This window comes from Porites lutea, chromosome 8, assembly GCF_958299795.1.
Source record: "Porites lutea chromosome 8, jaPorLute2.1, whole genome shotgun sequence".
NCBI lineage: Eukaryota > Metazoa > Cnidaria > Anthozoa > Scleractinia > Poritidae > Porites > Porites lutea.
In genome coordinates, this window is record NC_133208.1 from 1,816,668 (window position 1) to 1,831,123 (window position 14,456).

The 14,456-nt window shown below is 41.3% G+C and overlaps 1 protein-coding gene across 1 annotated transcript in view; it reads left to right on the forward strand.

The window, feature by feature from the left end:
- The first annotated feature begins 800 nt into the window (after window positions 1-800).
- The window catches only part of LOC140946737 (uncharacterized), a 32,538-nt gene continuing 18,882 nt past the window's right edge, over window positions 801-14,456 (forward strand). The window contains exons 1-11 of the mRNA XM_073395844.1: window positions 801-2,755; window positions 2,929-3,048; window positions 3,300-3,410; window positions 3,780-3,890; window positions 4,403-4,516; window positions 9,100-10,257; window positions 10,546-10,656; window positions 11,004-11,114; window positions 11,883-11,993; window positions 12,430-12,543; window positions 12,706-12,834. Coding sequence (XP_073251945.1) covers window positions 937-2,755; window positions 2,929-3,048; window positions 3,300-3,410; window positions 3,780-3,890; window positions 4,403-4,516; window positions 9,100-10,257; window positions 10,546-10,656; window positions 11,004-11,114; window positions 11,883-11,993; window positions 12,430-12,543; window positions 12,706-12,834 — 4,009 coding nt within the window. The 5' untranslated portion in view covers window positions 801-936. The remainder of the gene's footprint in view (window positions 2,756-2,928; window positions 3,049-3,299; window positions 3,411-3,779; window positions 3,891-4,402; window positions 4,517-9,099; window positions 10,258-10,545; window positions 10,657-11,003; window positions 11,115-11,882; window positions 11,994-12,429; window positions 12,544-12,705; window positions 12,835-14,456) is intronic.

Consider the following 14,456-nt stretch of genomic DNA (forward strand, 5'->3'; position numbering starts at 1 on the left):
TTTTTCAGTTAAGTTGCAAAGATAGATCCCGTCGCGTTCTGCACCCCAGTGGCTCATTTACACACGCAATCTGTTTAAGTAAATATAATAGCCGATTAACGAACACAAGGCAATAATAAAACAATAAAAAGAAATGTAAGTCTATCTGTTATAAGCATTGTTGATCTAATTTGTTTAACAAGCAGCAATTATCTTAGTAACGATTTAATTTCACTGAGGACTTCGTGCAGGACGGTGCAACTTACTTCACTGAAAGAATAAGCAGGAAAGTGGGACTGGTAAAAGTGTTCAGAACTTTCGGTAGTGGTGACTGCGCTCTACTTTTGAAAACCTTAACCATGTTGTTCACTTTTTGTCAGAACTATCTAAAGCAAACTCGTCGGTTTCTTAGGATATGAATCTTAAGCAATTACAATTTAAAGAAGACGGTCGGAACTACTACAACAGATTTCTTCTGGGGCTTCAAAAAGCAAAATTAGATATCAGGGACATGTTTTCTCTGACAATTGTGCGTGGTTTTAAAAACAAGCCTCTAAAAGTTGCCAATAATTACATGCTGTACGGAATAGCCTAAGGTCAAAAGCTTTTCTCCTTATCGTGGAAAAGCCTTCGGTAGTCAAAATTTTATCTATTTTCCACGCCAGCGGATCACCGGTGTGATCAGTTTCTACGATAGAAAAAAGGCAAACTAAGGGCATTCGCTATAACACCCCTCATTTTACTGTGACTTCTAAAATAAAACTGTCCGCGATAGTGTTTAATATTTTATGCCCATTGAAATAAATGAGATAATACATGGCAATAGCATTTTCCCTCCTCCAAAAAACATCGAGGCGTCAAAACAAATTGTTTTTTTAGGAAACTAAACTTGAATCTGTTCTGCCTAACAGAATGCAACACGGAAATGGTTCGCTAATATTCAGATGAAGTGTGCTGATGAAGATCTCAACCGGACTATTCTTGATTTTGCACCTTTGCATTACGTTAGCACTGGTTGAATCAAACAAAAGTGCAGGTCTTGAGATCAGTGGGAAAAGACTGAAAGACGAAAATGTTGAGAGAAAGACACCAACTCGTGAGGGGAACAAAAAAGATCATTTCCAAGGTAGTAATGTTAAAAATGTTAACAAGAACCATAACATGAGCCACCTGCCGTTTGTTAGTCCTGGTAAGAAGACACCCTGTTGGGGAATTTCGTGTTTGAAGAGTAGTGAAAATGTTGGTGGCAAAAAACGTCGTTTGCAGAGAACTCCTGTTCGTCGTCGCAGAACAGAATCTGTTTTTCTGGCTAATGCGCTTGATTCCCTGGATCATTCAAAACCTCGCCCTCTATGGCAATATAACACTCGTGGGGAACCAGACAAACCCTATAAACAATTTACTAATGGCACAGCGAAAAGTTACCACAACTCAAATAACACGAAAGCCAAAATGATGAATAAACCTCTAAGAAACCAGCCCGGGGACAAAAGGCAGCAATGGTCAGATAAGGAAAGTGAAATGCGACCCAGATTCTTTTTCAATAGTGCACCAGCTGAATTTGTGGAACAGAAACCACCGACGCTACATAGACAAGGCGAGGGAGTAATGCATGTAACATTTCCTCCCAGACGAGGACGTCTTCGCGGACCTCATCATTCCCAAGGGCTTGGGCGTGCTTTTCACGGTGGTCGTAACCACATGCATATGATAAACAACGCTAGAGGCGTTTCTCGAATGGCAATGAATTTTTTTGCTCATCCTTTAGCACAGCTTATCTCTGGCCCACTCAACTTCCACGGTCACCTCCATCATAGGCACCACTCCCCACCAACCATTTCTTATGCTATTCACATTAATGCACCTCCTCGAATAGAACCTCCCCCTACCAACGTTCTACCGCGACCACTTCACACTGTAGATGGCCCACCGACCATTCCTGTAGATATGATAGGTGGGCAAATACCCCCTATAAGTCCACCACTAATTCGGCCTCCAGATGAACCAATTCAACCAAATCAACCGATTACAGCTCAAGCTATACCTCCAAACTTTTCCGTGATGCCACCTCCGGACATCCCGATATCATCATCACCTCCAATTGATACTCAGAGGAGGCCTCCTCTTGTTCATCTACCACCACCAGACATTCCAATACCATCGCCTCCTAATGTTATCCAGGGAATGCCTCCACCCATCGATCTAGGACCGCCAGTACCACCCCCGCCAGCCGTTGAAAGAGTTCCATTTCCTGTAGCGATTCCATCGCCACCAAAAGTGGAACGTGTGCCATACCCCGTGCCCGTACCTGGGCCGCCAACCGTTCAACAAGTCATGGTACCAGTGCCATCGCCACCAAAAATCCATGAGGTCCGTGTGCCTGTTCCGTCGCCACCAGAGATAAAAAAGGTTCCTGTGCCGTATCCCGTCCAAGTTCCGTCGCCTCCACAGATACAAAAGGTTCCATATCCTGTACCCTTTCCCGTCAAAGAGCCACCACAAATCCAAAAGTTACTCCTTCCAATACCGATTCCTCAACCAGCACAAGTCCGCAACGTACCATTTCCAGTATACGTCCGTTATCCGCCAGAAGTAAGACCAGTTCCATATCCTGTTCCATCTCCTGCCAAGCCTTATCCAGTTGCCGTTCCATCGCCACCGCGTTTAATGATTCACCAAGTGCCTTACCCAGTCATGTACCCTCAAAAGGTTCCTTTCCCGATTCCTCTTGTTGTACATCACCAATCCATCAGTCACGGAGACAATTACGGAGAAGGTACTACCAAAAGTTAAAATGACCTGCCCATCTAAGGCACCAAAAAATAGGAAACATTTTTTTTTCAAAAATGTACAAATTTTCAAATTTTACATAATGGACCCAGGTAGTTAAGCGTTGGCTAGAAGAAAACATGTTTATTACTGACAAATATTTATGCTTATTTTTGCTAGAGTCTGCCATTAATGGACAATGCCTTGTTAATCTCTGTCGAAATGGAGGTACCTGCTCAGCTTATATGAATACTTATAGATGTCACTGTGCAAATGGCTACCAGGGAAAACATTGCGAAGGTAAGAAGTGGCCTATGCGAAGGTAGACCTAGCCTTTGTATTACTGCACTCCTTGGTTTTGGCCATGCGGTCACGTCGATACTACCATGTGGCAATAAAAAACACAGTTTGACTCTGATTAAAATAACCTACTTGTCGTTCAAACGTAACTGTTAGCAACAATATAGCACTCGGGACTACCTAACCGGTAAATCACATGCAGCCAACTTAGAATATTGATATATTTTTTTGAATTGAATTATTTTTTGTAGAGCAGAACATGTGCAAACCCAACCCATGTAACAATTTTGGTGTTTGTTCGCAAGTTGAACGCGACTACGAATGCACTTGCACAAAAGGATTCATTGGAAAGAATTGTGATAGTAAGTACATGTAAATACAATAAGGCTTCCATCCTTAGTTTCATAAATATTAGGTTTTATAGGCAAAACAACAACTTCGCACGAGCATCACGCATTGATGCCGTCACGACCAAGTACGTCGTGAAAATGACTAATTCAGTTCACCATTTTTAAGGGAAGGCTAACAAGCGACGACGAAATTTGATTTTTCTTTCTTAACTTGGATTTGCCTCTTAAGAATTCAGCTCGAGGACAGTTTAACGCGAATTCACTTCTTAAGCGACATTTTCGCCCAATGTCGCCGTCCTCGGATCTTTAAAAAGTCTCTACTAAGTGAACAAAAAGGCGCGAAAACACCGTTTTTAAAAGTCAGGGGTCTTTCCTTTACAGAACCAGATCCTTGTATCCCCTCTCCTTGTGAAAATGGTGCTACGTGTTCATCTGATGGCAATTCATACGACTGCACGTGCAGAATAGGTTGGATGGGAAAAAACTGTCAAGGTAAATATTTATTTAATATTTATGGAATGAAGCTGAAACCAATTACCAATTGTGGATTTCAATCATCCTACTGATGAGCGAATACGACAATTAGATGTATTTGCATTTGCAATAATAGTTTGAAGTCTGTATCAACTTGTAGATATTTGCCATTTTACTACTCCTGCCTAACTAATCAATCTCGCCCTTAGTCTTCAATGGGTATTATTACCATTAGTTAACCAAGTAATGCATTCAATCCCGTTGTTATTTCTTCTCTAGCTCAATCAGATCAAAAGAACGTCTTCTCATGTTTTTCAGTTTTTAACAAAGTTGCTTTCTGCTAGCATAAGTCGCGAAAACGCAAACACACTTGTTTATTGTCCAGACAGAAAATTCATTCAAACGTACATAGCTTATGAGTCACCAACACGCGGGGTCAGGTGAAGCAGTGCAACACTGTCCTTTTTATGTGGGAGCCGCTTTTCCCTAGTTTTGATATATAATGAAACATCATGTCTATCTATTCACAGTGGAGTCTAAGTGTCTACCTCTGAATCCTTGCCAAAACGGCGGAACATGCACTGAGGCGCAGGGATCATACAAGTGTGATTGCACACCCGGGTGGACTGGGCTCAGTTGCGAGGGTAAGGTGATTACAATCACGGTTATGAAAATTTCGATAAACCATAGCAGATCAGAATAACCATAGAAAATTTAAGAGCGTAGCCTGTAAACGCGCGCGTATTTCCGTTCGTGGCTTCTGTCTATCCGAAAAGGAACGGGTGGAGAAAAGCGAAGCCCGAAAAGATGTCTACGTTCGCAGGCTAGTAAGAATCCACTCGAATGAAATATCAAACGTGCAATGATTAGACGTTAAACTCACTGATGGTGTTTTGGGAACAAGTTGCATGGATATTGTCAGGTTGGTCGTGTAAAACGTAGTTTTGAGCCATTATAGCTAGTATTTTCTTTGAATACTTTAGTTTTCCGGATAATAACTTTGGAGGTTGCCATCCTCTTCTTTATACCCCTAAAAATATATCACCTACAATCATGGACAAAAGTCCTTGGGACAGTACTGCAATATTCATATTTTTCTGTCATTTCTCGGTTCCCTCACAAAATAGTGCAACCTTTTCGAAATTTTCTTACAGTTCTCCCTCCACCCACCCTATACAAAGCTGAAACTCGGACCAAATTCTGGATAAACGCATCCAACATTGTTTGTGGGGTGGGGGAGGGGTTGGACCTCTGTCCAAGTCTTTAGTCCACGATTGTGGATCCTTCAGTCGCTTTAGAACTCACTACGTTTACTACGGTTAAATAGGAGATTATGGTAGTAGGTTTTGCACAGGGCACTCTATTGTTTTACCTCATAATTCATTATGTTTTCCCTTTCATAGTCACAGCCCCTGAGACACTTCACCAGCCAGGTATTTGAAATATCAGTTGGCTTCGATCTGATCCCTGAATCTAGCGTAAAATCCCTGAAGTTAGGGAGCTTTTAAAGACGTTTTTGAGCGACGGAAAAGAAAGGCGTCACTTCTGGTTGACGTCTTTCCCCTTTTAATACGCCTTGACGTTACCAAGTATGTATTGCTAACTGTCTTCGCTCTTATAAAGACAGTCTTCCCGGAGATTTAAGTAACTGCGCCGCCCAAGAATGCAATAAGTCAACTTTCGGTTAACTTACGTCGTTCAAAAACGTCTTTGCTTAACCCCCCTATCAAACACTTGTAACAACGCCGCTTAGCTCTTCGGTAATTATGATGACCACATCAATTTTAATGTTTACGCTGGCGGTTATGCTAATGAATTGGGCAATGCTAATGGTGCTGTAACGGTAATGATGGTAGGTAAGGGCAATGATAATTTGATATTGATGTGGCTGTGATACTAATAATAGGGAAAAATACTAACGGTAATGATTTTGCTAATAATGACAATGCCCATCTTAATGTGTATATTTATGGTTTTAATAGAATTAATTAATAGCTAATAAATGGCGTAATAGCGATGCTGTTAATATCATACTGAAAAGTGATTGAGGCAGCGCTGGAATTAGTAGGTTTAACATAATGACAATGTAATCGAGATATTAATGCTGGAGGTTAACAGTAACATCGACATACTGAATAACAATGATAATTCCTTAGTGAATGATTCTTTAAGTAACACTATAATTACCTAAAGGTTCTTTCATGTATATTACTAACTTCATTTGAAGACAAATCTCTCGACGGCAACTGTCTGCAATTGGCAGGACAATTCTTTCAAATATTCGACCATCACGTTTATGGATAGCCTCAGAAAACAACCGTCATTGCGCGACGCAAGAGTAAGGAGCGGACCATCACAGCCAGTAGTTTTTCTTAGACTGTATTGCTACCTAATTTCGTCTCACTCGGAATATTTCATCTAACTCTCTACGTCACTGATACACCACGTAGGAGAAAAGAAAAGAAAAAACAAAACAAACCAACCAACGGACAAAACAACTCACCCATTTCTGACCATTCATTTACCTTTGTCTAAGTTAGACATACAAAATATGAAGTGTAAAAGATGGATAAGAATACCTTTTATTGTGGTATTTACGCCAGTTTTTGTATCAATATTTATTTTCTTTAGTGCTCTGCGATAACTGCAACCCATCAGACGGACTTCTGGGTCAAATAAAAAGGAACGAACTTCGGCGAAGGATAACGAATTTCAAAAAGGGGAATGTTATCGAAAGATACCAACAAAGGACCAAACAAAGGTACGTTCGCCTGTATAGCATCTAAAAATGTCTGCAGAATTCCTTTCATAGCATTTCAACTCGACGCTTAAATAAGGAACATTCCTTCCTTTTTTGCATTGACTATTGCATCGGAGAATTGATGATCTGGGCGAGAGCATAAAATTGGACCTTATTATTCATCAAATAGTAGCTCCGTAAAAACCAAAGAACTAAACAACTGGTCGCGATTTGTTCAAACGTTGGATAGTGACCAATATCCAGCGGAAAAATCATAAACCAGTGGATAAGTGTTAGGGAAACCAATTGCGTTATCCACTGGATGGAGATTTATCCAGTGATAGCGATATCTACCTTTCGAACGACTGGATCATAGATTCTTATCTTTATTACCTTTGCTACAAGTAAAATAACAAAAGTTGGGCTTTCTAGCCTCTACAAAACAATGTGACAACCACGACACGGGGCGCTAGTAGTTAAACCTGAAGATTATATTTCAATATAAAAGAATAATCTTACCAGTTGCTTTCTTACTGCTCCTTTATTTTCAGAACTTGAAATGTATCCCGCCTTTACTGGTTCACATGATTCTTGCTGGCTCAAGACCTCAAATAAAAGAAGTGAATGAATACCGGGAAGAGTGAAAGCTACGAGTTATTTATTTTGTACAAGTATCGTGCAATGGCCAGAAACGGACATTTAGGCCCGTGATTTGCCGGCACCCTAACCAAAATATTTGAGAGGTATTTTTGTTTTGTGCTAGGCGTCAAAAAAAAAAACCCTCAAAGCCAGCCATTCTTTTCGAAGTCGAAGGGATTCAGAAGTAGCATGACCTTGAAAAAATCACTTTTTCGACTAACATCTGATCTTTCATTTTTTTTTCTTTGTTTCCTGTTCCATAAAGCCTGATAAAAGAAGATATTTTTTTGATCACGTTTTTTGTAAATAACTGAGAGATGATTTTAATGAACTGAATAAAAAAGTTTTTAAGAGGCTGTCACTTGTCCATATTATATATTTTTACCGTAAAGAGTCTCATCTTGTTCAACCTACCAGTTCCTGATCCGTTCATTTCGGACCTCACGATTTTATTAAATGTTAGCGGTCAAATACTAGAAAGGAAGAAACAGGGAAGTCTTCGGTGGACAACAAAATGCATAACCAAACTAGTCACTGGAATCACCGAGTGCGAGATTTTTATAAGTACCATTGCTAGCTCGAGAGAACAGTTTTTGTGTGTGTGTGTGTTTAACTTAACACATTTCCGTGTAATTTCAATAAAAAGCTTATCAAGCCAATGCATTGTTTACTTTTTTAAAAGTCACTTTTTTTTAGTTTTTTAGAATTTTACATAACCTTAAGTATTATCTATAAACAAAATTTGCACGAAAGGTTGATAAATGACACGGAAAGGATAGAGTGGCTGTATCCATAAAATACACGGGAACCTGTTAAGGGGTTCTTTATTCAATACAAGGGTATAAGGGCAGGGGGGTCGCAGTCGCTTAGGAGAGGTGGTCGTTTACGAGAGTTTCCATGCAAGTGTAGTGAGTTCAGTGGGAAGTCTCTTTTGTTTTGGATACAAAAAATGTACTCAAATATGACGTGATTGCCTCTTATTGAAAGAGATTATCAGAGAAAGCACTACTAAAAGTCAACCAGTCGATTTTAAGAGCGGTTTTGGCACGAATGTAGAATACCTTTTTAGGCCCACAAACCAGTACAAAAAACTACAGACTTAAAAATGATACTTTCGATCTTTTTATGACGTTTAGTTTTCCTTTTGGTGTCTTTTACTTCGAAGGCGTACATAGACAAAGCGAAGCTTCAATTTTTGCTGGAAAAGGTTTCCTATTAGAACACTGTATCTAAAAATAAAACGATCCATGCAAATGCCGTGACTTAGGCTGGGATGGCAGTTGCTCACTCGGGGGTTATGGGCTCCTGTACAAGCAAAAACTAGACTTAGTTTTCAGCTGGCCACCGGTTAAACTTCTTGCCTGTCAATACTGTATGGAGCTTACCAACAATGCAACCCGCTGAGAGACAAAAGGTATTCATTGAACCAGATCTTTCTCTTGACAGGATTAAAAAAAACTTAATCGGTTCATTGTACAAACCGATTTTTAAAACGATTAGCAAACTATTGTTTATCGACAAACAAATTAGTCATAATTGCACCTCGATTATAAGGTAACATCCAGCGGCTTTCTAGATGTTGTGGCTATCTCTAACGAATTTACGAATTTCGTTCATTTTGCAGTCAAAACGAACATCCTAGCGTACCTTTAGTTCTGCCACACAATGAAGGGCTTTCTAGGGGCTAATAGTGCATGATACCATGATGTCATTTCAACTTTTAACAATTGGAAGTAATGCATTATGAATCATATTTCACGGCGGCGGCAACACCAGAAGTAGGCCTTGAGAAAATGGAGGAAAAATAAGAATATAATGCTGATATTACTGCTTGGGTTTTCCTGTAAGACCGAAGTCACGTCATGAAGGTCTGGCTATGGCCTAGAGCAGTAATTTTTACAGTAGTTGTTTTGTTGGTTTACTGGCTGAAAGTGGATGGGAGATCAAACGCTGGTCAAGACAGCATCGCACTGTCAACAACATCGAATAGAAGACAAAACAATTTTTATAAACATCACAAGAAACATTCGTCCAGTGATCATAGTGCCTTCCGTGCAAATACAAAGAAAATCAGAGACGACATTGAGTTACCTTCTCGTGGAAAAACTGCGAAGAAATTTATAACCGATGATGAATCTAGAGGACAATTTCCGTTGTACAAGCGGAATGCAATGCAAAATGACACGCACCATAAAAAGAAAAGAATTACAGTTAAATCAAATGCTTCTAAATTACCTAAGGGTTGGAATTTAAACATTTCAGAGGAGGCTGAAGATGGTCTCACCAAGAGATCACGAAACAGAGTACGATTAAAATCGCAGAGATCTCATCTAGCGACGACGCAACAAAAGCAAAGTGGCTTTACGGCGAAGATTAACGTTACGAGAAGTTCTGGCCACAGATTTTCTGTCAAGGAAGAGAAGAGACAGGAGATACTGGGAGGAAATACAAATAATGTGCGCCCCATAAAACTATACAACAGTTACACAGGAGAAACATCTGAAGATGGCGCGCGTTTAACTGAAAACTCTGACCGGTTTTTAACTAATTTAGTGGAGGAAAACACTGGGCTACGAGCCATGACGCCTACCCACTTCTACGCCCGTCCTGTTCACAAGTATTTGGGTCCTCAACATCGCTTCACTAAAGCTCCTATCCACCGATATCTTTCTTCGCCGGTGGTATTCAAAGGTGCTAATGGAGAGAATAATGCAATAGTAGGTGAAGATGTCGTTGGAAACAAAGGATTATCGGTAACTGGAAGACAATTTGGTCTTGAATCTCAGCCTTTTTTCCCAGGACCGCCTCGCCACAGACCACATGTGATAGTTGTAAATAGGCCTTTTCATTCTCCAGTACCAGTACCTGTCCCAGTACCCCCAAAGATTGTTGTTCTGCCTCACCCGATACCCCTGCCACCTCAACGAGTCCCCATGCCTCTTATGTTACCTAGACCGCGGCCAAGACCAATATTTATTATACACCACAAGGTGCTTTCTGGTCCAGGTAAGTTCTTGCCTCTAGCACCTCCATTCATTGAGACAGCCAGTGTAGTGACTTCTTCAAAACAATAATACAGTAAACTCTCTCTAAGACAGACACCTTTAGGACTGCTAACGACCTCGTAGATGAAAACGTTTAGGATGTTTGCCAGGCACGTTTCCACGGGGTAGCTCCTCGCGGGCTGAGCAGTGTTTTCTGCATCTTGATCTTCACAAAAGTTTTCAAGTCTTGACACTTGAATTCCGATAACGGGAGTTGCCTTTAATAATACCTTGTCTTTTGTTTGTTAAGTTATTGACCCCTGTGCAGCAAATCCGTGCAGAAACGGCGGAACATGTACTGCAGTGATGTATGAATACAGATGCATATGTCCTTCTGGCTACAAAGGAGAAAAATGTGAAGGTAATATTCTATGATGCGCTTTGCATTAAGTTGATGTTACAAAAGCGCCCTCTTAAAGCCCTGTGATGCCACGCAAAATGACCGCTTTTCTTGGTCACCATCTTAGCTTGTACTAGAAATTATGATTTATCCACATAGTGTAACGATTAAACAATTTCAGTGCATGAGATATAAAAATTACATGTAAAAAATTGGCTTTTGCTGAAGAAAACAGATTCCAGCTCAAAATAGCCCCGTAGGTCCAATGATCGAAACAAGGCACCGCCCAACGCAAAGCCCTCTCCTCATTTATTCCGACGTCGGCAGGTGTTATATTCATGTATACTTTGCGTACGGTTTGTTTGCAGTCCCGAGTAAATGTACTCCAAATCCTTGCAAGAACTTTGGCAAATGTACAGAGCTACCGGACGATTATGAGTGCACCTGTCATCCTGGTTTTCACGGAAAGAGCTGCGAAGGTAAATGACCTAGCGCTGATAAACATGACTTGTCCGCGTGCCGTACTTAGCCTGCGCAGGAGCTGCAGAAACAATGCCCTGCCACGGTCCCCACGGGAAAAGCCCCAGCTTGTTGCCATTCTCTCCTTGGACGTACACAATATGCACTTAAAAAATCTGCAGTAAGATAACATCACCTGACTTCCTCTCCCTCGGACGTATAAGGAAGTCCATAGCTTCACCTTGGAAGTTGCAACCTCACTCGGCTGTATATTTTGTTTGCTTGTTTGTTCACCAATGTTGTTGTTGTTGCTGCTGTTGCGTGAAGATGTTTTGCAAAGATTTCACTTTTAATAGATATTCTATGATGTGCTTTGTAAGTTGATGTCACAGAAATGCCCTGCTGAAGCCCAGCAATGCCACACAAAATGACCGCTCTCTTGGTCACCATCTTAACTTGTACTAGGAATAAAGATTTATGCACAATTTATCTTAAAGCTGGAAGTTTGCCAACCACAAAAGAAGAGCGAGTGTCAGCTGTGTTTGCTTACTAATTGTCATTGCTTAAGGTTACTTCTGAAATAGCCAAAAGTGCAAAATAGCAGTAGTTTTCTGAAATATTCAATTCAAGAGAAGCGTTTCTGGGAAACTAAAATTGCTAGTTTGTAGCTCAGAGCCTCAGTCAGTTTGTCTCATAGACGGTATACCTAAACCTAATACCTAAACCTAAATGTTATTAAATTATATCTTAATCTACTGTATCTTTCGAACACTATATTCTGTTTTCAGTTGAAAGCAGGTGTGAACCCAACCCATGCAAGAATGGCGGCGTTTGCACGGAAAACGTTGGAGCGTATGTTTGTTCATGCAATGCAGGGTTCATGGGACAGAACTGCGAACGTGAGTGAACTGTAAAGTTATAATCTGCGATCGTTAACAACTCGTCAAGCTTGGTGTGACGAAAACCATTGTTGTTCACGATCAACCACTGCTGGTCTGGGGCAGTTACTCACGTTTGATTGCTGAGTGAACTGAGTCTTTATATGCGACATCACTGACTTCGCAACACGCGACTGCCGTTAAGAGGTTCCCGTCTCATAAAAGTCAAACTAAAAATCAGAATTCTCTAAAGGGGGACGTTAAATAATCTAGATTGCCCTATGAGAAGGGGGGCATAGCAACAACCAAATTACAGTCTTCAATGATAGAACAATCGTTGGCCAAAATATTGCTATATGTCAGAGACAAGCTATGATAAATTGTAAAAATGTTTACCGATTCCATGCACTCGTCTGCATTCTACCAGCTTTAACGTAACGTATTTTATCATCCTAAGGCGAATCAAAATGTTTGCCAATAAATCCGTGCAAAAATGGAGGCGTTTGCACTGAAGACCTCGGAGGCTACAAATGCAACTGTAAAGATGGCTACAATGGATTAAACTGTGAAGGTAAATAGTTTCAAAAGATTATTGTTTAATGTTACTCAAAACTTTTTTCCGGAAGATGATGATGAGGATGAGGATAATAATGCAGATGATAATGATGAAATAATAACGATAATGACGATGATGTTGATTATATTGAATGTCTCAATAACTTTTCCAATGCAGTTAGTGAAGCTAGAACCGCCTGTGATAGCAATCCTTGCCGTAATGCCGCCACCTGCATCGCCAGTATCTATGAGGGCTCCAAATATACATGTTACTGTACCACAGGATTCACAGGAATTAACTGTGATGGTAAGTTTATATCGTGCCTTAAAATTCTGCCTGTACTGAAAATGCAATGCTAACGGACAGTTATGTCGTATACCAACGGCCTTTATGCATGTTATGTCAGACGAGCAAAACATATGTTTGTAAATATTCGAGTTGTCGCTGTTGTCGCTGTTGTGCCTGTTGTCACTGTCGTTCCTCTTATCACTGATTTCACTGCTGTTGCTTTTCTCACTGTTCTCACTGTTGTTGTTGTTGTCACTGTTCTCACTGGAGTTCCTGTTTTCACTGTTGTCTCTGTTGTAACTGTAGTCCCTGGTAGCACTGTTGATCCTGTTGTTACCGTTGTCACTGTTGTCAATGTTGTCGCTGTTGTCACTCTTGTCACCGTTATCATTGTTGTCGCTAATGCCGCTGTAGTCACTGTTGTCACCCTTGTCACCGTCGTTACTTTGTCACTATTGTCAAACTTGTCACTGTTGTCGCTGTTGTCACTGTTGTCGCTGTTGTCACCGTCGTGACTGTTGTCACCATTGTCACCGTTGTCGCTGTTGTTCCTATTGTCACTGATGTCGCTGTTGTCACCATTGTCACAGTTGTCACCATTGTCACCGTTGTCCCTGTTGTCGCTGTTCTCACTGTTGTCACTCCTGCACCGTTTTCGCTGTTGTCACCGTTGTCACTGTTGTCACCGTTGTCACTATTGTTACCGTTCTCGCTGTTGTCGCTGTTGCCACCATTGTTGCTGTTGTCACTGTTGTCACTGTTGTCACCGTGGTCGCTGTTGTCACTGTTGTCACCCTCGTCACCGTTGTCACTGTTGTTGCTGTTGTTATTGTTGTCACTGTTGTTGCTGTTGTCACCCTTGTCACCGTTGTCACTGTTGTCGCTGTTGTCACCCTTGTCACCATTGTCACTGTTGTTGCTGTTGTCACTGTTGTCACACTTGTCACCGTTGTCGCTGTTGTCACACTTGTCACCATTGTCGCTGTTGTCGCTGTTATCACTGTTGTCACTGTTGTCACTGTTGTCACTGTTGTCACCCGAGACACCATTGTCACTGTTGCCGCTGTTGTCACCCTTGTCACTGTAATCACTGTTGTCACTGTTATCACAGTTGTCACCCTTGTCACTGTTGTCACCCTTGTCACCGTTGTCACTGTTGTCGCTGTTGTCACTGATGTCACACTTGTCACCATTGTCCCTGCTGTCACTGTTGTCGCTGTTGTCACACTTGTCGCCATTGTCGCTGTTGTCACGGTTGTCACTGTTGTCGCTGTGGTCACTGTTGTCACCCTTATCACCGTTGTCACTGTTGTCGCTGTTGTCATCCTTGTCACCGTTGTCACTGTTGTCATTGTTGTCACACCTGTCACCGTTGTCGCTGTTCTCGCTGTTGTTACTGTTGTCGCTGTTGTCACCCTTATCACTGTAATCACTGTTGTCACAGTTGTCATCCTTGTCACTGTTGTTGCTGTTGCCGTTGTCACTGTAGTCACCCTTGTCACTGTTGTCACCCTTATCACCGTAATCACTGTTGTCACTGTTGTCACAGTTGTCACCCTTGTCACCGTTGTCACTGTTGCTGCTGTTGTCGTTGTCACTGTGGTCACCCTTGTCACCGTTGTCACTGTTGTCGCTGTTGT